Source organism: Moschus berezovskii, chromosome 1, assembly GCF_049115385.1.
Source record: "Moschus berezovskii isolate FMDL1 chromosome 1, NW_MosBer_1.0, whole genome shotgun sequence".
NCBI classification, from domain to species: Eukaryota; Metazoa; Chordata; class Mammalia; order Artiodactyla; family Moschidae; genus Moschus; species Moschus berezovskii.
The window spans coordinates 77,413,784-77,440,767 of record NC_142460.1 but is presented as its reverse complement, the minus strand read 5'-3'; the positions used below and the strand labels follow the sequence as shown (position 1 = coordinate 77,440,767).

General features: G+C 38.8%; 1 protein-coding gene across 3 annotated transcripts in view; it reads right to left on the bottom strand.

The window, feature by feature from the left end:
• Window positions 1-25,626, bottom strand: part of CD96 (CD96 molecule) — a 104,431-nt gene extending 78,805 nt beyond the window's left edge. For 2 of the 3 annotated variants that reach the window (XM_088836851.1, XM_088836853.1), the window contains exons 1-3: window positions 25,468-25,626; window positions 22,881-23,237; window positions 9,428-9,552 (exon numbers count right to left, since the gene is read on the bottom strand). In XM_088836851.1, the coding sequence (XP_088692977.1) occupies window positions 9,428-9,552; window positions 22,881-23,237; window positions 25,468-25,528 (543 nt within the window). In that variant the 5' untranslated portion in view covers window positions 25,529-25,626. The remainder of the gene's footprint in view (window positions 1-9,427; window positions 9,553-22,880; window positions 23,238-25,467) is intronic. The other variant, XM_055418298.2, reaches the window with a different exon arrangement.
• Between the last annotated feature and the right edge of the window lie 1,358 nt (window positions 25,627-26,984).

The window sequence follows — 26,984 nt, the reverse complement described above, 5'->3', positions numbered from 1 at the left end:
CTCTACAAGGGGTTGTGCTTTTGTGCGCTTACTTTGTGTAACTTACTAATGAAGACCTGATGGAACTGGAGGCCCAGAGAGAAAACAAAGAGAGACCAGAGGAAGAAGAAGAAACCAAAGAACCAAAGAGATTCATGACATGGGACCCGGCAAGGGGACGTTCTTTATTTGAGGTGGCACTGTTAGCTTTTGAGGCACAGGACCCAAATGCAGAACAGTACACAAAGGCCGCGCCTGTCATTTAGAATGCAATCCAGGGCTATCGTGTCATCTATGATCAGGATAAAAGAGCTGCTACCCAGACATCACTGGATCATTTTTTCAAGAGGGTAGATAGAGGATTGAATCCAGCCAAGAATGAGAAACTGCGCCATCGTCAGGCGTGAGTGAAACTGCAGCTTTCTCTCCATCTTCTCTGGCTGACGATCCTTCAGGTCTGTCATCTCCCACCTCTACTCCCTTCTCCAGTGAGTAACTCTTCTTGCCTGTTCACTTGATGCCAGCCCTGTGTGCCAGCTGTTGCACTGTACTACTGCACTTTTCAAGGCACTGTCCTGTAAGATTGAAAATGTTTTTTTTTTTTTTTAAATGTATTTGTGTGAAAAGTTATAGTATGGTACTGTATAGCTGATTGTGTTAGTTGGGTACCTAGGTTAACTTTGTTGGACTCACAAATTGGACTTATGAACATGCTCTCAGAATGGAACTCGTTCATACGTAGGGAACTTACTATAATTAAGGAAGCAGGCTTGCCCTGCAGGTCCTTCAGTACAAGCTATATTTCACTGTTCTTGTTTTATGCAAGGGGCTGTTTTTTGTGAGAATCCAGAAGTTCAAAATGCTTGATCTTTTAGTAAATGCCTTGCTATTTAGAATGTTTCCATCTGTCACTTTGTTGTGGGAAGATAGGCAGTCAGAGACTGAGGTTGGGAGACTGGTGAGAATATGGCTTTTTCCTTATTGTGTTTCTGGGAATGACTGGCCAAAGTAGCTTAACTGATGGAGAAAAGATATTTTTTAAAGAAATCAGACTTAGGTTTTTTTGCTTGTTTTCTGGGAGTTCGACTGTTATAGAGGAGGGATTTGTCCCTTCATTGGGAAAGATGGATTCAGTTGCAAAGCGTCCCTGTAACCTATAACATCAGGAGATCCTGAGAGACTGTAGAGGCCCCAGATATAAAGGGGATGGGGCAGGAACCTGCATGTGAATGCCTGCTTTCACGGAGCAAATGGGAAGAGAGGTGACAAAACGTAGGCAAACAATGAAATGTCTAGTGCGGGGAGAGGGAGAGACAATACTATTGTTGTGACCACAACTAAATTACTATTAAATTACTATTACCAATACTATTACTATTTAGTGTTACTACTAAATGCTATTACTATTACTATGACCACAACTAAATCTCTATTAGTCATAGCTTAAGCACCTACTTTTAGGTGCTTTGCCAAGTTCTTTCAAGTCTTATTTAATCCTTAAAACAATCTGGAATAAACCAAGGTTAGGTAACTTGCTCAAAGGTCATAGAGAGAAGGTACTTAAGTCACAGTACCAAGAAAGGGACAAAAAAGTCTCTGAGACATTACATCTTAATAAAACCAAACCATCATAAAACAGTTTTGTGGATTATCTAGAATGAAAAATTTAAAAGAAACTCCAGGAAGCCAGAGGTTTTTATATGAACGGGAGATCTTGGAGGTGTGGACAGTTTGCTGATTGAAAGGAGCCTTTCATGATATATTGACCTACCTTTAGCTATTTCAGATCCTAAAAGATGATGCTGTGAAAGTGCTGTACTCAGTATTTCAGCAAATTTGGAAAACTCAGCACTGGCTACAGGACTGGAAAAGATCAGTTCTCATTCCAATCCCAAAGAAAGGTAATGCCAAAGAATATTAAAACTACCACACAATTGCACTTATCTCACACATTAGCAAAGTAATGCTCAAAATTCTCCAAGCCAGGCTTCAACAATACATGAACTGTGAACTTTCAGATGTTCAAGCTGGATTTAGAAGAGGCAGAGGAACCAGAGATTAAGTTGCCAACATCCACTGGATCACTGAAAAAAGGAAGAGAATTCCAGAGAAACATCTACTTCTGCTATACTGACTATGCCAAAGTCTGTGTGGATTTCAACAAACTATGGAAAATTCTTCAAGAGATGGGAATACCAGACCACCTGACCTACCTCCTGAGAAATCTGTATGCAGGTCAAGAAGCAACAATTAGAACTGGACATGGAACAACAGACTGGTTCCAAATTGGGAAAGGAGTATGTCAAGGCTGTATATTGTCACCCTGCTTATTTAACCTATATGCAGAGTACATCATGAGAAATGCAGGACTGGATGAAGCACACACAAACTGGAATCAAGATTGCAGAGAAATATCAGTAACCTCAGATATGCAGATGACACCACCCTTATGGCAGAAAGTGAAGAACTAAAGAGCCTCCTGATGAAAGGGAATGAGGAGAGTGAAAAACTCAACATTCAGAAACCTAAGATCATGGCATCCGGTCCCATCACTTCATGGCGAATAGATGGGGAAACAGTGAGAGACTGTATTTTTGGGGGGCTCCAAAATCATTGCAGATGTTAACTGCAGCCATGAAATTAAAAGAAGCTTGCTCCTTGGAAGAAAAGCTATGACCAACCTAGACAGCATACATTACTTTATCAACAAAGGTACATCTAGTCAAAGCTGTGGTTTTTCCAGTAGTCATGTATGGATATGACAGCTAGACTATAAAGAAAACTGAGCACCAAAGAATCTATGCTTTTGAACTGTGGTGTTGGAGAAGACTCTTGAGAGTCCCTTGGACTGCAAGGACATCTAACCAGTCAATCCTAAAGGAAATTAGTCCTGAATATTCATTGGAAGGACTGATGCTGAAGCTGAAACTCCAATACTTTGGCCACCTGATGTGAAGAACTGACTCATTTGAAAAGACTCTGATGCTGGGATAGATTGAAGGCAGTAGAAGAAGGGGACGACAGAGGATGAGATGGTTGGATGGCATCACCACCTCAAAGGACATGAGTTTGAGTAAGCTCCGGGAGTTGGTGATGGACAGGGAAGCCTGGTGTGCTGCAGTTCATGGGGTCATAAAGAGTCGGGCACAAAACTGAACTGAACTGACCTACCTTTGGTGACAGGTGTCACAGAATACACCTCAACTCTCACCTGATAAGAATGATTCTAGGGCGTTTGTTCTGCAAGAAATACTGGTAGGGGATCTTGCACAGAATCTTTGTTCTTGGTTGTTTTTCTTTTCTTCTTTTGATAATTGTTAAAATACTAATGTGCGTGAGAACTCAGTCATGTCTGACTCTTTGCGACCTATAATCAACTCTCTGCGACCTATAGTCAACTCTTTGTGATCTATGGTCCACCAGTCTCCTCTGTTCATGGGATTTTCCAGGCAAGAATACTGGAATGGGTTACCATTTTCTCCTCTAGGGGGCCTTCCTGACCCAGGGTTCGAACTCTTGTCTCCTTCATTGGCAGGTGGATTTTTTACCACTGAGCCACCTGGGAATCCCTAAAATATTAATAAATATTTCCAAAACTTCATGAAATTTACAATTTGCTGGACCTTTACAATAGAATGAGGAATGTAGATGGAATTAGCTAGTGTATAGGATACATCTATACGAGTCCTAACACTCAACAAATGTTCAGTTAATACTAAATCACTGTCTTATAACCTGAATTGGATCAGTTTGCTGTGAATTCATGAGTATTTACTCTCTGCATGGTTAAATTAAAGAATTATGGAGAGTACTAAAATGAACTCTTTAAAAATTACTTTTTAATATGTGTTGAGCATAGGTACATTGTTAAGTTAATCACCACCTCACAACACCACCATGGGGCTGGTACTATAATTATATAATTATAATAAAATTATCATTGTATTATATAATTATTTCTTTTTGTGGGTGACAGAACTAAAATCAGGCTGGGCAACATATCCAAGGCTGTATAGAATTCTGAGACAAAAGGAAAAATGTGTGTCCTTATGCGCACTTAGCAAAATATCCTCCCATATTCTGACATATTTAACAGTGGAAAAAGTTAATAAAAACTCTAAAATTTAACATTTTGAAAAATGACTTTATTAAGTCATGCATTGTTCAATCTTTTCTCCTGTCCTTGTCAACCTTCATGCCTGTGGCCCTAAGGGAGCACCATGCCACAAAAACCCAGGAACCACAGGCTGATTGTGAAAACCCTGTTCCTTGAAGAGCATAGCAGGGTCTCATAACGAACAGAAGACACCGTGCTTTTATTTAAAAATTTGGCATTTTGTTTGTCATGGATTTTCTGTAAATTTTGATACTTGAAAGTATTGTGATTACTGATTTCTTGGGGAACTTCCTTAAATTTTGCAGTCAAGGTGAAGGCCCTACTCACTTCACCCTAATCCTAGCTCCTAGGTCACACTGCTAGTAAATGCAGATTTGAAAACAGGAGTTGAATACGACAATCTCCCTCTAAAAGCCATGCTGTTAATGACTTTGCTTCACAGAGCCTCAAAAAGGCAGTAGAACCGATAGTCCTTGACATTTCTGCTGAGAGTCTGTTTGAGGAGAAGAACAAATTCACAAGAAAAACAAACAGAAAATCAGGACCCAGAGAAGGAAAATAAATGCATAAGCAAATAATAAACAGGAGCTGGATAAAATAATTAGCATGATGAGGGCTGGGAGGGGTCATATTGAATCATGGAAAACTTCTCCTGAATGTCTCTTAATGACCTAATAATCCTTAAGATAATTTGCAGAAGGGCTCCTATTTTAGTAGTGGAATCAGAATTTTCAGTGCAGAAAACAGACTATGGTACTATTTGCTTTAGTGAGGCTACCTCACTTCTGGCTGCCCTGAGCTCCATGTCAGAGCAGCCAGTAGTGGCCACAGCACAAGGCAGGTGCTGAGTGTGTAGAGCCCATTCAATAAATTCTGTTAACTGCATCGATTGATACTTCTTTATCTCCTAACTGCTTCTTATCTTCACTTTGCTCTATTTATACCCATCCAGTCAGTGCTATCAAAGCAGGCTGCTTGCAAAGCTCCCCATGTCCATTTTATAGAAATCCACAACAATATTTTTTCCAATCAACACAGTTGGTTGTCAACATTTTGTAGGTTGGCTAACACTTCAATTTTGATTATGGTGAAGATAGCTAGGGTCAGCTGCCATCAGATAGAAGGTGACAGCTTTCTTTTCTGAATAGCTAGGCCTCCCATAGGCATGGAAAACCAATATTGTTTACAGTGTGTAAGCACTGTCGCTTCAGTCATGTCCGACTCTTGTGACCTCATGGACGGTAGCCCGCCAGACTCCTCTGACCAAGGGGTTCTCCAGGCAGGAATACTGGAGTGGGTTGCCATGCCCTCCTCCAGGGGATCTTCCTGACCCAGGGATCGAACCCACATCTCTATGTTTCCTGCAATGGCAGGTGGGTTCTTCACTACTAGCGCCACCTGGAGAAGGCAATGGCAAGCCACTCCAGTACTATTGCCTAGAAAATCCCATGGATGGAGGAGCCTGGTAGGCTGCAGTCCGTGGGGTCGCTAAGGGTCAGACACGACTGAGCGACTTCACTTTCACTTTTCACTTTCACACATTGGAGAAGGAAATGGCAACCCACTCCAGTGTTCTTGCCTGGAGAATCCCAGGGATGGGGGAGCCTAGTGGGCTTCCGTCTATGGGGTCACACAGAGTCGGACACGACTGAAGTGACGCAGCAGGAGCAGCAGCAGCAGCAGCAGCAGCGCCACCTGGGAAGCTCATTTCGATTTTCATTTACATGTAAAATATTACAAATAATAAAGAAGAGAGTACAGAAGAGATACATTTATAGAGAAAAATTTAAAGAAACAAGCATCAAGATTCTAGTTGTATGCCTTTATCATCAGTATTGAACTGTGTTTCTCACTTTCTTTTCCTGATTTTAAAGAGAAAAGTCATGGGTTTCTCTTTATCCATCAAGTTTGGGAACAACCATCCCTCAACATCTCTCCCACCCTGACAAAGGGGGTGCTGCCAACGTGTGCTCACAGGTCCCAGGGTCTCGGTGAAATACACGTCTGCTGTTTGTTGGCTTTAATTATCCAGCTCAAAAATAACCTAAGAGATTTTTCCAGGTCCATTTAGTCAGAATCAAACTATTTTCCCTCCATGTTGCTATTTTACATTTTTATTAAAGTTGTATTTCACAGTAGGAAACATGTCCAATACAGGTTTCTATCCCTGTAGGACCTAGTGCTTAAAACAGATTCACATATGTTTGTTAGACTGAACTGAAATTTATACTATGGGAAATCAGGATGATAGTTTGGAATGAACACAGAACATTAGAGTGAATTGAGAAGCTCCCAGAATAACCCTCAGAATTTCCCTGATGACTGCAGGCTCATGCCCCAGGACATAAACTGGGAAGAATATCATATGTCCTTTACAAACTGCATTCCATCTAAATACACACATTCTATGACTTTTTCATCATCACATCATGCACAGGTACCCTCAACTGACATCCTCTGTGCTTACTTAGATAACTCTTGTGCTACAGAAATGTTAGATACACAGTTTGCACCAGATGCCTTTTTACTTCAGTGTAGTAGTGATCCTGGAATGTAAAATTCCAGAATGCAATGTATCTGCTCCATGGACACATTTAACACAGTCTCAGCATGGGATCAGGGAAGCACAGTCGATGTTTTTATGATAACGGAAAATCCCAATAATTACCTTTCCCGTGAAGGTCATTAACTGAATTAGATTTTATAAAATTCCACATACAGAACATGGCTTTTGTTTTCCAGTGACCTAGATTAAACTAATTTTAGTTTGTCTAATTGTTTGCAGGGTTTAACGCAGCTCTTGAAGTGGGGAACATTCTGTAGCTCCCCAGAGTTACTGAGTTCGATATACTGGGTTTCTGCCCTCCTGAGCTCATCTTCATCATCACTTTGTAACCTTTTCTAAAAGTCACATTACATCATTATCTGTAAGAACGATTGGTTATCATTATGATTATTACTGCTGGCTTAACAAGAGACTAAAGTACTAAAATATGGATTGAGGGGATATTTATATCCTCTGCAGACTTATAACAGTCATGACATAAAGAGCTGTAGTTTATTCCTTAATAATGGGAGATTAGATGATTTCATCTCAGACTTGCTGAATCCCACAGCGCTGGCAGGGTGGAGGATGAATATAAATCAAAGGAGCAAAAAGATTTCGACATTTAAAAGGGGAATGCACAGTTGGAATTTAATCAGCATATTTGCCAATACAATGTTCCCTTTGAAAAGAAATTTCTTTCAAAAAGATTCCTCAAGTTGTCTCAGTTATGATTTATTCTTTAAAGTTAGAGCACTGCCTGAGGTTTCAGTAGAAGTTTAGGACTCACTCTCTCACTATGACCATAGATGCAATCTCTCCATCCCTTATTGATCTAAAATGTCTTGGCAGGATTCAAAGATAATGTTTACAGAGCCTTCTTAATTTCTTTGAAGACAACTGTTAGAGGATGTCCTGTTAGTTATCTAGTCATTGATACTTAATGAGCTTCTCATTAACTAATCACACAGCCAGCATGAGGTTTGGTGATCACCCACTAAATAGGAAGCCAACAAATAGGACTATGAAGGGAGAGGACAAAGAGGAATGAGACAAATCCACTCAATCATTTATTAGATATTTACTGAGTGCCTATAGTCAGGCAATATACTAGATCTAGGGATTTTTAAAATGAGTGATGCAGCTTTTTGCCCTGGAGAAGTTCAGTGTCACGGAAAAGATACAAGCTGACTGAAAACTTTAACAGTTTGTTGGAAAAACAGATTAGACTCTCTTCAGATTAGACAAGGATACTACAGATCAACTTAATAGCCCGTAAAAATCTCTAAGTAAAGCTTTATTAAATCTTAGTTTTTTTGATTAGTATTAAATATTACTATCCATATTGATAGTGAATTAGTGATAATTAGGGTGGAAAACTTTTGCCCATTGGTGGAAATATTAATAACGTAAACTAGGTATAGGTACTGTATTTCCATTACAGTAATGTTTAGTAGAGCAGGTTTCTGTCTTCTTGAGAAGATCTCTATTCTTATTTTTTTTTCCTAAGAACCACCTTGTATGACATTAGTTAAGAAAAACTGACTTTTTAATGATGGGCATAATGTCAGGCAGGAAGTCTTACATTTTAGCAACCAAACCATAAAACGGGGGAGCAAACGTTTTTCGACATGATAAACAGACACTGTAGCTTTTAGAACAATTTGAGAAAGGCATTTTATAATGTCTTTTGATCATACTAACTATCCAAAAAATATCTAGACAATAAAACATTATTAGTAGGTTATATTTTAAAGTCTCCTTGAAAGTCAGTTATTTTGGATTTGGCACATCCTCAGAGAAATCTTTTTACATGAAGGGTCAGTTTCCAAGACAGTCCACAAAACTCTGCTAACTTGTAATATAAATGATCAACCATGCAAGTACAGTATTTTGCAGATGGTATCAGCTGCTATACTCATGGACATCTATTAGTTATGCAAGAATTTTAAAATCTTGTGTTTTCATTTGATGAAGACCTGAATAATTAATATAGTCATATTCTGGATCATCTAAATAACCCCACCCATTTCATGATTCTCAAAACTGTGTTTATGGTAATTATAATTGTGTAAGGCTTGCGTTATCAACTGATTTAACAGTAGTATTAGAAGTCCACTCTATATATTGGTTAATAGCTGGATGCCATTTGGTTGACTTGCCTTGGAAAATTTCACATAAAAATCCATATTTCTGTTTTGTTTTATTCTTGTAAATCAGAAAACATAGCTACCATGGGCCTGTCATTACCTGTGGTGGTGATGGAGATGGGCAGTGGCTGTTTCATATAGACATACTGCTTCTCTCATGGACGTTTTCTATTTGTATTTGATATGTGTTAAGAGTTTGTGTTTCCCAGTCCAAGCAATGTTGTGTATTTTCCAGGATGTGGTAGTAGGGTTCTGGGAGAAAAGGGAGTCTATGCCCCTGCACATGTTGCATGTAAACAAATAAGTGTGAGCAGTGTCTTCTGCTGGATGTGGCTCCTCTCCAGAGTACCACCACACTTTTTTCTCTCTGTTATCATTGTTGAGTATACAGCTTGAAATATAAACTAACCTTTAGGAACTATTTTCTAAGTTACTGCATTCAAAGACCCGGGGGCTTGCTGAGTTGGAAGAAATCCTAGTGTCCTCCCTTCCCTCCTCCAGACATTAACTCAACCTTCACATAATGCTTGTCTCTTAGCCAGTGTGCTTCCTTCCCTATTATTACTCGTTATTCATCTTCACTTCATTAATATTTAAAGATCATGGCCATTATTCACTGAAAAGGGCAACACTTACCACCAGCCATGCAAAGGTGAACACAGATGAAATTTCTAAGGAGGTGTTTTGAAAGCATGGTATTTCCAGCATCCCATTTATCTCTATTTCTATTGTATGGTTGCTTCTCCATTCTTCCTGTGCAACTGTAACAAAACATAAGGAGGGAAAGACATGGATCTATGATTGGTCTGTAAAGTATTTTTAATCCAAGAAACGAGAACAGTTTTAGTATAGAGATTCAACTATCTTCAGGGTACACCTATGAAGAGGACCCCACCACCTACAGTCCTCATTGTATAAATGGCACAACAGGGTCACTGAGAAGCACAGGGTTGTCTATCACTGAAAAACTACAGGGAAACTCCCCTAACAGAATCCAACTCACAGTTCAGTACATTCTTCTGCTTTAACCTCAAGTTGGTGCATTAGTCTTTAGATCATATTTCCTGGATCAGGTAGAATATAAAACATTATAATCTGGCCTCAATTGTCTTTTAAAATTTTTAATAGACAATTTTTTTAGAGAAGTTTTAGGTTCATAGCAAAACTGAGTGGGAAGCACAGAGTTTCCATATACACCCTGCCTACATCCATGCACAATCTCCTCCATTATCAACATCCCTAACCACAGTGATGCCTTCATTACAATCAATGAAACCACATCAAACACATCATCACCCAAAGTCCATATTTTATTTACATAAGGCTCACTTTTGGTGTTGTACATTCCATGAATTTTGACCAAAGTCTGATATATAGCCACTCTTGTAATATCATATAGAATAGTCTCACTGACCTAAAAATCCTGTGTGCTCTGCCTTTTCATCCCTTTCACCAAACTTCTGACATATGCTGATCTTTTCACTGCTTTTATACCTGATTGTCTTTTTAGAGCTTACAGATATTTCTCCAAAGAAGAAATCACAAAGAAAAACACATCAGGAAATGCCAAAGAAGCGTGTTTAATGAACTATTTTCATTTTTAAAGTGATATGAGATAGTTTTATAGTCTCTCTTTTGGGGAAAGTTATATATTCATTTGTGAGTAAACTATAATATCAAAAAATAATTTATAAATGAAAACAATTCTATCATCTTAATATCCTGAAAATCTTATTCTTTTTCCCTGTATCTATACAAATCTTGCTTGTATGCATTATTTTTTTTTCATACTTTGCAATTTTATTTACCAGCAAATGTTACCTATAAGTTTACTTAAAAGGTTTTGCATGATTCTTAAGCTACCTGTGGTTGAAATTTATATTACATCACATACATACATCATAATTTGTTTAGCAATTTTCAAGTATTGAATCGTATGCTTTTTGTTTTTAACTTGTTTAAATTATTACAATCTTTATAGCAAGGTTCATCCTTAAACTAATAGCTTTCTTCTGACCATTTAGCTATTTAAGATACATTTCCAGAAGTATAATTAATAGGTCATGAGGTATGAACATTCTCCTTATTATCAACAGCACATTTAAAAAAACATGGGAATGTTTCAAATGTTGCATTTTGCCTTCAAAGTTTTGCTGCATTTCAAGCTCCTGTCAATATCAGTTGTCCTCTTTAATGATAACTCTCTCCTCCTGCTTTCTCAGTTGAAGCCAGGCCTTCCCATTAGGGCCCATCTTCCCTGCACCATTCTCAGATAGTGGTTGTTTATTTTGTTGTATCCTTATTGCCTCAAGATCAGGAGGATCGGATCAGGGCCTTCCTTGCTCTCTATTGCTGCTTCCATACATTACTCCAACCTCAGAATTTAAAAACCAGAACAAACAATAGTAACAAAATTCCTGCCTTTTATGGTTAAAAGCCTTTACTATAACAGCACTCCCAAATGGAGTTACATGTATATCACCACCAAATTTTTTGGCCATATTTGTATACCACCATTAATACTATTTTATTCTTGAGATTATAATTGTTCCACTTACATCAATTTTAAACAGAGACTGACCAAGGCACATATTTTATAGTTTATGAAATCTACTTGATATGCAAATTCTATTTTAATGTGCATTACCCAAACACATGAGTAGTAAAATTTTGTAAAGTTTGTCCAGATTCTGAGAAGTTGGCAATACAAGCGGCACAACTCTAATATCCCTGAGATTCCTAATAAAAATAGACGAACTAGAGTAGTAAAACTGTAGGCAATATCTATGGGAACACTAAATGACAATATAACATCATTGACTGCTGCTGCTGCTGCTGCTAAGTCACTTCAGTCGTGTCCGACTCTGTGTGACCCCATAGACGGCAGCCCACCAGGCTCCCCCATCCCTGGGATTCTCCAGGCAAGAACACTGGAGTGGGTTGCCATTTCCTTCTCCAATGTGTGAAAGTGAAAAGTGAAAGTGAAGTCGCTCAATCGTGTCCGACACTTAGCGACCCCACGGACTGCAGCCTACCAGGCTCCTCCACCCTGGGGACAAATCAACAAATCACTGTGGTGTAAGCAATTGTGCAAAAAGAAACAGGATAATCAGTGGCCCTTAGAACTAAGAACTTATCCCTCCGACCTTCCAGAAAAAAGTCAACAATCACTGCAAAGAAAGGCAGACTAATCTGAGAATAGCAGCAGAAATAGAGGAAGAAGTTTGTAGGCACCAAATTACCAGAGCCTTCAAGAGAAAAATGAAAAGGTTTGTCAGTGATGGAGCAGAGGGGACTTTTCAGAGAAATCCCACTCTGAGACAAAACCCCTGGGAGTAGAATCCTAATTACACCAGACAGGCCCAACAGGAGAAAGCAGAGGCAATTTAGATAAAAGTGAGGGATAGGAGGAAAGGAAGTACATCGTACAAAGTACAATGGCATATAATTTATTTTGAAAATAACAGAAGAGAGAGCTCTAGAGACACTGAAGACTCTAGAAAAGATAGCCTGGTGTACTCTTCCATGATAAAAGTCAAAATCTATTTAACAAACATATTTAGAGCAATAGAAAAAAAGTGGGTTGGAATCACATATAAAGATACCATAAGAAAAAAAGAGAATAGAGAGCAAAGTAATATTCCTACAATAATAACAGCATGTTAGAAAGACATGACTTCAAAATAAATAAAAACTATAGCCCAATTATTCAAAATTAGCTAAAAGAAATAAAGAAAATGATATAAGCTATGATAAATTTTAGAAAGACTGCTAAATGAGTCATTTGGAGAGAAGAAATTCTATAGAAGATAAGTGAGAAAATTCTGGAAAGGGTTGGAAATAAGTTTTAAAATCATTTCAGAAATTAAAAGCAAACTAGAAAAAAAATCCAAGAATGTATTAATGCAAAAGTTAATTCATTAAAAGAAATTTTAAAAATAGAATGAGGGAAATTTTTAAGTGAGATGTTAATAAATAATGGATTTTATAAGCAAAAAGAGGTAAAAGAGATTCAAAGAAAGAGATAGGCAAAAAGATGGAGACTATGTTTAACACAAGATACTCAAGGAAATAAACAATAGAAAAACACTGGAAATTATAACTTTAGTACAAATTCTTGAAATAAAATGACTAGAAAATATATATTAAAAGATTATACTGCAAAAGTAGGAAAATACTCTCAGAATAGATATTAAGCATATTTTTATAAAAATGTTAAACAAAATCAGTTCTGGGGGAAAAATATCAAATTATTATTAATTTTGGGACAGTAATTCGTTATGCCAGAAAATAATATAGTAACATATTTAATGGGCTTCCCTGGTGGCTCAGATGGTAAGGAATCTCCCTGCAATGCTGGAGACCCAGGTTCAATCCCTGGGTCAGGAAGATCCCCTGGAAAAGAGAATGGCAACCCACTCCAGTATTCTTGCCTGGAGAATTCAACGGACACAGGGACCTGGCAGGCTATAGTCCATGGGCTTGCAAAGAGTTGGACATGACTAAGCAACAACTTACACACAACATATTTAATATACTCAAGGAAAGAAACTATGAGTTAAGGATATTATATTCGATCTTTAACATGAAGATTATAAAAATAAAACTTATTAAAAGTCGTGCAAGAGCTCAGGGAATAGTGCCCCATGAGCATTTCCTGAATATTCTCCAACAGAATATACTTCAAACTGAAGAGACATTTACATAAAGGCTGAGGGTAAGTGTTGAATGTGTATTTACCTTTAGCACTAAGAATAAATAATTGTCATAAGTGAGTAGTAATGAATATATATTTTTAAATGAAGATACAATATAAGTATCAAAAACAGGGTTGGGTGGGCATTGAGGGACTCCTTGTTTCAGGAGCATGAAGAGGTCAGTGAAAAAAAGATACATATGCTGCTGCTACTGCTGCTAAGTCACTTTAGTCGTGTCCGACTCTGTGTGACCCCATAGACAGAAGCCCACCAGGCTGGGCCCCCGTCCCTGGGATTCTCCAGGCAAGAACACTGGAGTGGGTTGCCATTTCCTTCTCCAATGTGTGAAAGTGAAAAGTGAAAGTGAAGTCACTCAGTCGTGTCCGACCCTTAGTGACCCCACGGACTGCAGCCAACAGGCTCCTCCATGACCAAATGTGTTAAAAAAATCACCATTTTCAGGGCCCTGGAAATTGACCAAAGACAAACATTTAATTGAGAAACATTTATTCTTGACAAGCCACCAGAGCTTCAATAAGAACAGTAGGAGTCTTCAGCCTGCTTGCTTTGGGATCCTTCCATCACCTTTCTCTGGAGAAGGCAACGGCAACCCATTCTAGTACTCTTGCCTGGAAAATCCCATGGATGGAGGAGCCTGGTAGGTTGAAGTCCATGGGGTCGTGAAGAGTCGGACACGACTGAGCAACTTCATTTTCACTTTTCACTTTCATGCATTGGAGAAGGAAATGGCAACACACTCCAGTGTTCTCACCTGGAGAATCCCAGGGACAGAGGAGCCTGGTGGGCTGCTGTCCATGGGGTCGCACAGAGTCGGACACGACTGAAGCGACTTAGCAGAAGCAGCAGCATCAGCATCATCTTTCTCAACTACGTCGGGGAGAAGGTCATTTCACCATCTTAGAACTGGTTACAAAACCCAGCAGCTTTACTTCCAGAAGGGACAGACTTAAGTTAGGTCTGAGCATGAAAATCCTTCACTTTGTCAGCTAGCAAGGATAAACTTGGTAGGCAACAGAAAAAAACTAAGGTTTGGTTAGCCTGGGTGTGCAGTCCCAGTGGGGTGAGTGGCAGACCAGACAGACAGTTAACAGAGATTCTAGAAATCAGAGAGTCATGAAAGAGCTGACATAAATTCTTTACACATTCCGGGCTGACTGGGAAAAATATACATGAGTAAGGGGCTTCCCTGGTGGCTCAGAGGTTAAAGCGTCTGCCTGCAATGTGGGAGACCTAGGTTCGATTCCTGGGTTTGATCCCTGGGTTCGATCCCTGGGTCGGGAAGATCCCCTGGAGAAGGAAATGGCAACCCACTCCAGTATTCTTGCCTGGAGAATCCCGTGGACGGAGGAGCCTGGTGGGCTACAGTCCACGGGGTCACAAAGAGTCGGACACCACTGAGCGACTTCACACAAGAGGATCGGAGAGAGCTCAGTGAAAAGTGAAAGCCAAGGGAGGTATTACTGTCAAAACTTTGAACGCAGTCTCTAACTCCCTCCCATACAGACGTCTATGTGTAGAGGGTGGAAGCCTATTGGGCTTGAGGTATTTGAGCACAGTTTTTGCAAATTCATTTGTGAACCAACAAAGGGAATTTGACAATGTGTGGGCAATTCCTTGGAAGCAAAACTAAAGTCATGAGAATTATAGTAAAAAGCTAAGCACAGGTATCAATGGCCATATACTGCAAAAGAGATAGATTTTGCAATTTAAATATGAGTAACTTATTGAAAAATTAAAAAACCCACAGAATCTAGAGTTGTGACGTTATGTTTTTTTTAAATGTTTAGCTTTCAACAACAACAAAATGATAATGTATGAAGGAAACAAGAAAATGTGACCCATACTCAAGAAAAAAGTGGTTCATTGAAATTCACTCTGAGCAGACCCTACATTAGATTTAACAGACTTCAAAGCAGCTATTAAAAGTATGTTCAAAGGATTAAAGCAAAATATGGTGACAATGATTCAATACATAGGGAATTTTAGTGAAGATAAAAAGAAACAGATGATTATTCTAGAGTTTAAAAGTCAATAATAAAAATTTAAAAATTCACTGGAGATTCTCAACAGCCAATTTGAGATGGCAGGAGAAAAAAAAACACACAGCATACCTAAATGATGATTAATATAAATTACCTAATCTGAAGAACAGAGAGAAAGAAGATTGAAGGAAAACAAAGAGTTTCAGAAACATATAGGACAAATCAAATGTTCTAACATATATGTAATTAGAGTCATAGAAGGAGAGATAAAACAGAGGAGGACGAAAAAATATTTGAAGAAACAAAAGCCAAAAACTTTATATTTTATTTTTAAAAAATTTCTTCAAATTAATCTATACATTCAAGAACTTTAAAACCTAAGTAACATAAATATAACCAAATACCCACCTAAGCATATCATAATCAAAGTGCCAAAAACCAAAACAAAGAGAAAATTAGGAAAGCAATCAGCAAGGAAAAATCTCAAACTTATCACATGCAGGGACCAATAACAGAATCAACGGCTTGTGTCTCACTGGAAACAATGAAGATCAGAGACATGTTCAAAATACTGAAAGAAAAAACTGTCCACTAAGAATTTTACACTCAGTGAAACTAACGTTCAAAAATGAAAATGAGAAAAAAAGAACAATTCATGGCAAGTAGATTTTTCTTATATGAAATTCTAAACGATGTCCCTCAGACTGAAAGGAAATGATACCAAATAGTAACTTCTCTCCATGGGATGGAATGAAGACCATGTGAAATGGTAATATATGGGTCAATAAGGAGTGCGTCAAGGCTGTATATTGTCACCTTGCTTATTTAACTTATATGCAGAGTACATCATGAGGAATGCTGGGTTGGAAGAAGCACAAGCTGGAATCAAGATTGCTGGGAGGAATATCAATAATCTCAGATATGCTGATGACACTACCCTTATGGCAGAAAGTGAAGAGGAACTCAAAAGCCTCTTGATGAAAGTGAAAGAGGAGAGTGAAAAGGTTGGCTTGAAGCTCAACATTCAGAAAACAAAGATCATGGCATCTGGTCCCATCACTTCATGGGAAATAGATGGAAAAACAGTGGAAATAGTGTCAGACTTTATTTTTTTGGGCTCCAAAATCACTGCGGATGCTGATTGCAGCCATGAAATTAAAAGACGCTTACTCCTTGGAAGGAAAGTTATGACCAACCTTGATAGTATATTAAAAAGCAGAGACATTACTTTGCCAACCAAGGTCCGTCTAGTCAAGGCTATGGTTTTTCCAGTAGTCATGTATGGATGTGAGAGTTGGACTGTGAAGAAAGCTGATCGCCGAAGAATCGATGCTTTTGAACTGTGGTGTTGGAGAAGACTCTTGAGAGTCCCTTGTACCGCAAGGAGATCCAACCAGTCCATTCTAAGGGAGATCGATCCTGGGTGTTCATTGGAAGGACTGATGCTAAAGTTGAAACTGCAAAACTTTGGCCACCTCATGCGACGAGTTGACTCACTGGAAAAGACTCTGATGCTGGGAAAGGTTGGGGGTGGGAGGAGAAGGGGACGACCGAGAATGAGATGGCTGGATGGCATCACCGACTCTGTGGACATGAGTTTGAGTGAACTCTGGGAGTTGGTGATGGACAGGGAGGCCTGGTGTGCTGTGATTCATGGGGTCGCGGAGAGTCGGACACGACTGAGTGACTGAACTGAACTGAACTGATAAGGTTTTATATATATTTTCTTTTTTTCTTCTCAGTTTTTGTTAAAAACATGAAATTCTTCAAATCATTAATTATAGCACTGTTCTGTTGGATCTATTATATGAGATCGTTCATGTGTCTGTTTTTTGTCTACTTTTTCTCTTTTTTTCACACCTTACTCCAGCACATCCCTTCCTTTTGTTATTATTGTCATTAACAACACAATATGTCTTCTTTATATATGTTATACATATAACAAGCTGCATACACAGAAAAACAGAAACATTGGAGTTAACAATAAGATATTAAAATAATTTTTTAACATATTCAAGAATAGAGAAAAAGATGAAAGGAATAGGTGAAAAGATGAACAAGTTCATCAGAGAATTAAAACTCTATCAAAAACAATAACTTTAAAATATCAGAAATTAAGAATGAATTTGATGAGATTGAAAAATTACTGTATATCAAGAAAAACACTATTTGTTCATTGGAAAATAGGTCAATAGAAAATTTCCTAACTGAACCACAGAGAGGAAAAAAGTAAGAAATACCAAAAAAGTACTAGAAATAATAAAAATATATTTTGATATAATATTTAATACTAGAAACCTAACATCAAAAGTTTAAATACTAATTTTAAAAACATGGAAGTGTTAGAAATAAAAGAGTGAATTTCTGTATAATCTAGGAATGGGGGAAATTTTTCCTAAGTGTGACTCAAAATTAGAACCATTAAGGAAAAAGTGATAGATTTTATTTCAAAAAGTAAGAATTATGCTGCACTGGAAACAATACCATAAGAAAGTATGGATAGATGAAAAACTGAGAAAATATTTGCAATTTATATCACAAAGGGTTAATATATTTTATATGTAATATATTATCAGTGTAATCAAGATAATAACTATAATGAATTAAAACTCACTAATATGCTTAAGTTCATATAGATTCTTGGTACTAAACACAAATACTTATTTGTCACCTAAGAATCCACGTGAATAAACTCATTTTTAAAACTTGTAAGTAAAGGGAAAGAATCAAGTGTTTTGCTGTGTGTTTTTTTTTTAAAACAAATTGTATATCTAATAAACAGTTGGTTCATGAGAGGAAATTCCTCTTTATAAGAACATTTCTGCTGATAAATGAAGGAATGAAAGATTAGAACATCACTATCAGGCAGTGAATAATGAATGAATGGATCTAAGGCAATACCTATCAATGGCTCTTAACATCACACAACCATACATTATGTAGTGCTGATATAACTACACAACATCATCTATGAAATATTCTTACTGGAAGATAAAAATAAATGTGATCAAATATGTATACCTAACTAAAAGGTGAAAGAAGAAATGGAGATACCATGAGATGTAAAAGCAAAATCCAGGCTGTGGGTAATTATACAAGACAAATAATCAAATTTGCTCAACAGGTGCATTGGCAAAGAAAAATAAGAAATGTCAGACAGACTTCAGATTAAAAGAGAACAGACTGGTCAGAGGCAGGAGGTGGGAAGTGGGCAAAATGAATGAAGATGATAAAAAGGTATAAAGTTCCAGTTAAAAGATAGATAAATTTTGCAGATGTTATGTAGAGCATAGTGATTAAAGTGAAAAACCATACTTCATGTTTAAAAGTTGCTAAAGAAAGTACATCTTAAAGGTCCTCATCATTAAAAAAAAAAATGTAACTGTGTGAGGTGATGGATGTTAACTGAACTTACTGTGATGATTACTTCACAGACACACACACACACACACATACACACATAAAAGATCATCATGTTGTATACCTAAAGTGAATACGATGTTACATGTCAATTATATATCAATGAAACTGGGGAAAAAAGGTCGAAGAATGAATTATGCCTTTAGGCAGGGTAACAGCATGCAGTTAGACTAAGATTTTCAAGATTATATTATCAAGAATATTCCTTTCTATTACCAGTACTACCACTCTGTTATTACGGTCCATACTACTTTATTCCCACACCTCCTCCTCCTTCTACTACCATTCCTCCTTTTTCTCCTATGAATGCTTCTAAAAACTTGAACACCCCTCCCCCCACAAGGCTTTTGCTGTAATCTGGGAAATTAAAGCCACATTATATGTGTTATAACCAGTCCTAACAACTACATATTTTAAATGCATTAAAGTCTTAATAGTCTGAAGCACTGTGTGATCCAGTAGCATCAAATGAAGGAAACCTGGATTACAGTCACCCAAGGCTTGACTCAACGAATTGTGTTTCTTGGAATAAATCAAATGCTAATCTAAAACGAAACTCTGTCAAATGAAAATGAAAAAAGAAGCAAATGCCAGTGTGTAACATTTCTGCCCTTGTCCACAGCCTCAGAGCATTAGTTCATACAAAGGAACAAGGTACAGTCAGAAGAGTCCCTTCTCAGCTTTTCCATCAAAGCATTTTCCCTCACTTTCTCAGCTTTTCCCTTCTCAGCATTTTCCCTCAAAGACTCCAGGAATGTGGGCAGGCAGGAAGGCTTTAGACACATTGTTTCGAGAACAGACAGGGAAGAGACTGACCCCCCAAACAACAGACAGGAAACAGAAAGAGGTCACAACCACGCCCTTGGCATTTTCATATTTAGATTCTTACACACCACTTCAGTCTATATTTGCTCACCTACTGCACACACTTGCACTCATGTGTGCTTTGCCGACCCAACCAACCTGTTGAAGATCTCCCAGGGATGTGAGAGGGAAGTGGCACAAGTGAGAAGAGAAGTGAGCGAAGGATCAAAAGAATTAAGGGGAAAAAGATATCATTAGGGGAATTCGACAGGGCTTTTGAGTAATAAGAGGCCCCATCTAAGTATCTGTCCCTTAGGTTTATACCAGGCTCACAGCTTTGATCAGGTGGCACTAGTGGTAAAAAGCCTCCTTGCCAACGCAGGAGATGTAAGAGACAACTGTTTCAATCCCTGGGTTGGGGAGATCCACTGGAGGAGGAAATGGCAACCCACTCCAGTATTTTTGCTTGGGAAATCCCATGGACAGAGGAGCCTGGTGGGCTACAGTCCATGGAGCTGAAAAGAGTCAGACACAACTGAGGGACTGAGCACAAACATCTTAGATCCCTGCATGGTGAAAGAGTTTTTTCCCTTTCTTTTTTTTTTTCTTTTCTATTTTTCTCCCTTTATATCCAAATTCACAGCACCAGAACATTTCTTTAACATTGACACCATTTTTCTCCCCTCTGGTCCAGCTGATGAACAGTAAAGTTATAATCAGACGATTGGGAACTGACAAGCACAAAGCATGTATACATGACTTCTGTCTCCCCAGTGATTTGCTGTTTTTAGCAGCTAGAAGCTCGGCCCTTTAAGAAATACATTTTCCCTCAAAGGCAACACCACTCTCCTTTCTGAATGACATAGTAACTCCTCTCCATTGGCTGTCTTTATGTCAAGCCATTCCAACCTCCTATTTCCTATCCATGTTGTCAATTCTCCATGGAATAAACATTATGTTCTCAGATATGTAGCAGCATAGTTTACAGTTTTAGGAAGAAGATAAAAAATCTTTCTAAAATGAAGTTCAACATGTACTTGTGCTAAAGTGTGGCAAATTGTCTGTTGGGCCCCATATTAAAGAAATGAAAGATAGAAAGTGAAGTCATTCAGTCCTGTCTGACTCTCTGTGACCCCATGGACTATAGCCTACCAGGCTCCTCTGTCTGTGGAATTTTCCAGGCAAGAGTACTGGAGTGGGTTGCCATTTCCTTCTCCAGGGGATCTTCCCAACCCAGGGATCAAACCCGAGTCTCCTGCATTGCGGGCAAACACTTTACCATCTGAGCCACCTATATTAGTCAAATACAAAAAGAGAGGAGGGTGGACTCATTTTTTAATAAGACCTGAGAAATAGAGTTCACTCATTATGATTATATTTACTATTCATAATGAAAACTACCACGTTCCAAACTCTTACTCTTTGGCAGGAACTATGCTAAGTGCTTTACAGCGATTACCTCGTCGAATCATCAAAATCATGGTACCTATGAAGGAGATCCTATAATTATCTGTATTTGTTACATTAGGAAACAGAAACTTAGGGACTTAGAATAAGATGGTAAAGATGAAATATATAATGAATGACAGAACCAACATTCAAATCCAGACTACCTGACTCCAAAATATACATTATGCAGGTAAACTCTGTACAGGTCTTCTCATTTCTCTTCATTCTACCTTACCACCCCAATCCATCCCCAAATGAAATATTTTTCCTGGAAAACAGCAATGGGAATTGGGGCACTGTTAAGGCAGAGGTAGAGGAGGTCCTGCTCTGTAGCTGGACTGCCAACACCATGGTCTTATCTCTTGATGAGAAGTGGAGAGAAGACAATAAATCCATATGTGTTATTTGTCCTGGGCAGCTCCTTGCCTTCTTTAAGCATGGCCTTTGTGAGTTAGTTTTTGTTGTGTTTTTTCTTATACCACCGGGTCACTTTGCCCCTAAGTTAAAATCATTCCATTTCGTAAGCATTTTCCATTTGTTGACTTTCATTTTCATTTTTTTCCACTAGTATAGAGATCATTTACTTTAGGACCAACTAATTTAGGATAGCCATTATTATCATCATTTTCTAGATGGGCTCAGAGAAGGTACAAGCCAATCCCCAGATGAAATTCAATTCCAGCCAGAAAGGAATTAGAAGTTAGGAGTCTTGCCTCCAAAGGTGGCCCAATAAAGCAAGTATGAGTGAATGCTACACATTCAGCAGCCTCCTTGGTACTTTTCCCTGCCTTATAAGAAATATATCCAAAGCCACTTTGATGAATTACCCCCACAAATCTGCTCTGATTCCTTAGTCTCCCCTCTCAGTGAATGGCACCACTATTGAGGTGTACATATGCCAGACACATGTATGTTTTCTCTCTCCTTCACTCACACTGCCATTGTCCTAGATCCACTCTATTACCAAGTCCTACCTGTTTCATGCCCAAAGCGTCAAATTTGTCATCTTCTTCCTATATCTATCCAAACAACCACTCTGTCTCCTCTGCATTACTGGGGTTGTTCCCTAAGTTCTCTCCACCTTTTCTTCTCATCCCCTTTCACTTCATTCTCATACTGGTGCTGGTGAAGTCAGCACCATCTTTTCATAACATAAATTCAATCAGGCTATAAATTCTTTGGATGAAAATACTTCAATGTCTTCCCAAGGCGCTTAGATAAACAGCAGAGATTTGAACATGGTTGACAAGGTTTAGTATGATCTAGTCCTCCTGTATCTCCCACTTCATCCCTTAATTCTGCACCGCAGTCCCACTGGCATTTCCCCATGTCCTGAAACACTGTACAGCCCTTCACAACAGCAGTTTCCTGTCTCTGGATCCATCATAAATCTCCCACCTCCCAAACAGTGTTAATATCTAGGCAGTCTTCATACCTTGGCTCAGGTGCCACTTTCTCAGAGTCCATTTCCCTGGCTTCTATTACAAACCCTCACAAAACCATTGTACCCTTTATCACTTATCACTGCTTCAATTTAACATTTATTCATGGCATTATTTGATCAATTTCTGTCTTCAGTTCCAGGCAATGCCTCTTTCCACTCAACCTTTCTGTACTTAGGCACTGTGCTTGGCACATGGCTGGCTCAGAATACATACGTGTTGAAAGCTGAGTGCTTTCAACACATGCTTCCTTCCCACTTGCAGTCATACTTACCATTTGTCTGGATCTTTAGGCTGTAGATTTTCGTCTGAATGCCCTCTGGATACAGAGTGAAGCTACACTCATACTTCCCGGTGATTGAGGAGGAAACATTCCTCAAGTACAGAGTCCACTCAAACACATTCCCAGGAGGTTCTCTGAAAGCCACCAGTGACCTACAGGGACTCTTGCTACCACAGTAGAAGCCATGTTGGGGATGATAAACAGCAAGCAGTTCCACCTTATCAGTGACCTTGGACCACTGCATCTGCACCAAGAAGCCTTTCTTCTGTGTTCGGCAGGTCAGGTTGACATCAGAGCCAGGTAAAGCGTAAATGTGTTCTTCTGCACTGAACGTTTCTTCCACTACTCCTGAAAAGGAAGGGTGTGAGCCATCAGTTTGCATGATTCACAGAGAGGGATTCCTTGGTGAAAGACCTTGGTTACTCTGGTGAACTGAGGGAGCAGCTGGAACTTTCTTCCCTAGCTGCCTTAGCATTTGGAGAGAACTTGTGCCAGATTCAGAGAGAAAAGTATAAAACTCAAACACAAATGAGAAGACATTTGTTTAAAGACACTAGAGGAAGTTAGCAAATTTTGAATATCTCTTGGTCTATTGGTTTGTCCAAAACACAACTTAAGGTCTCTGAATACCTGTGAAAAAAATTAAGCCTATTTAAAGATTGAAGGCCACTAGTAAATTTATTATGTCAGCTATTCCTCCAATGAATATAATTGGCCTTTTTTTATGAGTAAACAGCACATAACACACAATAACACCAAATATTATTTTCTGAAGCTGAAAAGTAACTAATGAGCATATAACAATTTTAAAAAATACATGTTTACAAGTGGCTTTTACATATAGGTTATCGTGTTTAATCCTCCACACACATCAAAGCGTAATGCTGTTAACACTATTCATCAAAGAGGAAACCAAGGCACAGAGAGATTAAGAGATTTGCTTAAAGTCACACTTCAGTGAAAGAAGTTGTCTAGGGTCTGTGCTCTTTCTATAACCTTCAGGACCTCCAACTGCTACTGCTGCTACTACTAGGTCGCTTCAGTCATGTCCGACTCTGTGAGATCCCATAGATGGCAGCCCACCGGGCTCCCCCATCCCTGGGATTCTCCATGCAAGAACACTGGAGTGGGTTGCCATTTCCTTCTCCAAAGCATGAAAGTGAAAAGTGAAAGTGAAGTTGCTCAGTTGTCTCCGACTCTTCGCGACCCCATGGACTGCAACCCACCAGGCTCCTCCATCCATGGGATTTTCCAGCAAGACTACTGGAGTGGGGTGCCATCGCCTTCTCCACAGAACCTCCAAACTGCCTTCCAAATTGGTTGAGAAGAGTCAGAAACTTGACATTCAATATAAGAGAGACAAAAGGGCCATCCCTATAGTTAGGATTCCTGAGGTAAAAAGGGGAAAAACAGTGGTAAAGGTTTCCACTGAAAATAAACCATTGAACATCATCATCTATAATCAACACTGAGATACAAGACATGAAAGAAGATTCCCTCTCATCAGTTCTTTGACCAAATGGTACAAGACATTTCAGATATGTTAAGCCTTTGACATGCCTTCCATAGTGCAGGTCTCAGTTTTAGAATTAACATGGAATACTGTTTCAGGAATGATATATTATTGTGACAGGTACCACTGAAGCTCACAAAGGAAAAAGATAAAAAAGATGACAAGCAACCGAGAAAAAACCAGGCTCTCAAAGGTACTTGACAAATGGGAATTACTACACTTTTATGGATGCAGAAGTTTGGTTAGGCAGAGGTTAGTGCAGTTTAATGTAGCTGCCTGTGAGCTCGGCTTTGCCTGATAATACACGTTTTATCCTATCTAAAGCATTATATTCCAATGTCTCCTTTGATTTAGAAATCCTCTTTAAAATCTTCGTAGCTATATCTGAAAAGCACAGTTAAGTCTTAAGACACTCAGGCTCACAGTAATACCCTCATGTTATGGAATGCAGAATGAATCTTTCTTACTGCTATTTTAAACAGGCCCTTTAGGCGCTGGTCCCCGCTGTCACAAGGAGTCTACTTTTGTCTTCCAGGTCCATACCTATACATGCCTCATTAAAATTCAGCATATGTTCAACTACCAAAGATCTGAGTATTTGGAGGAGAAATGCTTGTTAAATCCAAAAGAGAAAGTATTTGAGAGAGAGCAGAAGTTGAGCAAGGAGCTCTGAGCCTTGATGGCATTGTGATTTTTTCTTTTTTTTTCTTTTTGTTTAGTGTTCCAGAGTTGTTCTGACAACCATTGGAGAGCATTTCATTTTCAAGAAGCATAGCTTTCCAGTTACTCCAGAGACCCTCTTAGGAAGGAAATGGGTGAAAACGACTCAGAGCAGTGGCACAAACCACCCATTCCTTTCTTGTTTTTAGTGCTCATTTGTAATCATTTCTAGATCCTTACATCTCTCTGAGAGCTGCCACTTAAATACATAACTGAAAACTTTAGTAACAATCTGCCTTTGGTGATCAATTCCAGCAGTAGTCACAAGGCATTTTCAATGAAGAGAGGCCCCATTCCCTCCCTAAAGCAGTCAGTGTAAGAAGAAAGGACAACCAGAAGCCTTACCCCTGACCAAATGCACTTGGATGATGGAATAGACAGCACAGTATGTCCATTTTTTCTCCATTGTCTCCTGAAGGCCTCACACCAGCATTTTCATAATGATCACAGAAGTCAATAGATGCCTTTAACTAAGAAAACTCCAGCCACCCTATTCGTGCTGAAAAACCCCACACCCACCACACGTCTGTATCTGTTTATCACTTGGCAAGACCCCAGGAAATGAAACGTCGACAGGAAAGTAATGTGGTTCAGAGCTAAGTATAACCTTCAACAGAACAATGTTGAAATTGTTCTCTGAAGTCTTGTGCATCACCTTCGTTAAAAGCATTTTCAGTATCCAAAGATTCTCTCCTTCAGGATCTCTGTGTCAGTCAAACTGCTTCTAAAATCCAAACAAAGGAAATCATGCAGAGCAGTTCATAATGCGCTTTTCATACATTTCTTTGCAAGAGCACAAAGTCATTTAACAAATGTGAGCTCACCGTCTTTCATAATAGTCTTTCTGTTCAATTTTAAAATATGTTTTCTTTCCAGAATTACTTCAGGGTGAAAGGACAAAGAATTAACACATTTAATTTTAATAAAATCTGAAAAGTAACAGAGGTCAGCTCCTGCTAGGAAATGAAATTTTAACATCTCCTTTCTTTCAGGGAATCCCACATCCCCTGAAGGTGTAGAAGTGAAGGCTCCTTTTCCACTCTGTCCAGGATAGGCTGGTGGTCAGGGAGGAAAGTCTCCCACCATGAGGGCAGGAGGCCTACTTTGATGATAACAGAAAATCCTGTTTGTGCTTCAGCAAACACCATACAGAAACAGAGAAAACAATCAGAATCCAAAGGCCGAGTATCTCCCACCTCAGCTGGCCGCCAGGACTGTTAACATCCACCCACTAACTTCCATTTATAGAGAATGGAGACTGGATTTCAGGGAAATGACTCCTTGGTAAAGACATCTGGTCATTCACAGAGGGACATGATGACTGTTCCCTGCCAGATACGACTGTACTGGGTTTCTAGCTTGGGGTAAAATAGGATATCTTTACCTTCCAACTTTAAGAAATGTTAGGCTGGAACTACAGAATAAGTTTAATGAACCTATACCATCTTATGAACGATTGGTGAAATGTTCTGTGACCCTAATCTGATTACTGAAATATAGGAAACACCCAGCAAGCCTAAAGACAAATGAGAAGGCTGAGTTGTGTTCTTAAGATGGTTTCTCTTTTGAGGTCAGGTGGAGATAAATCTGACCAGGTTGTCATCAAGTATTGTGTTATTATGCGTGTACTGATCTGGCCCACGCAAGGATTTAGGGGGATATGGATGATGCTAAGATATAGAGCATCACTCCTGCCATTCAGGAGATTTTAGAATTACCTGGCAGAAGAGATTTTCACACGATGAAACAGGGCTACTGTCTTCCTGGACGTCCAGGCTACCCTCTACAGCACACTACAAACATTTGCTATGACAACTGTAGTACTTACTCATTACTGCTCAGCTAATGATGTTTCCTGCAAA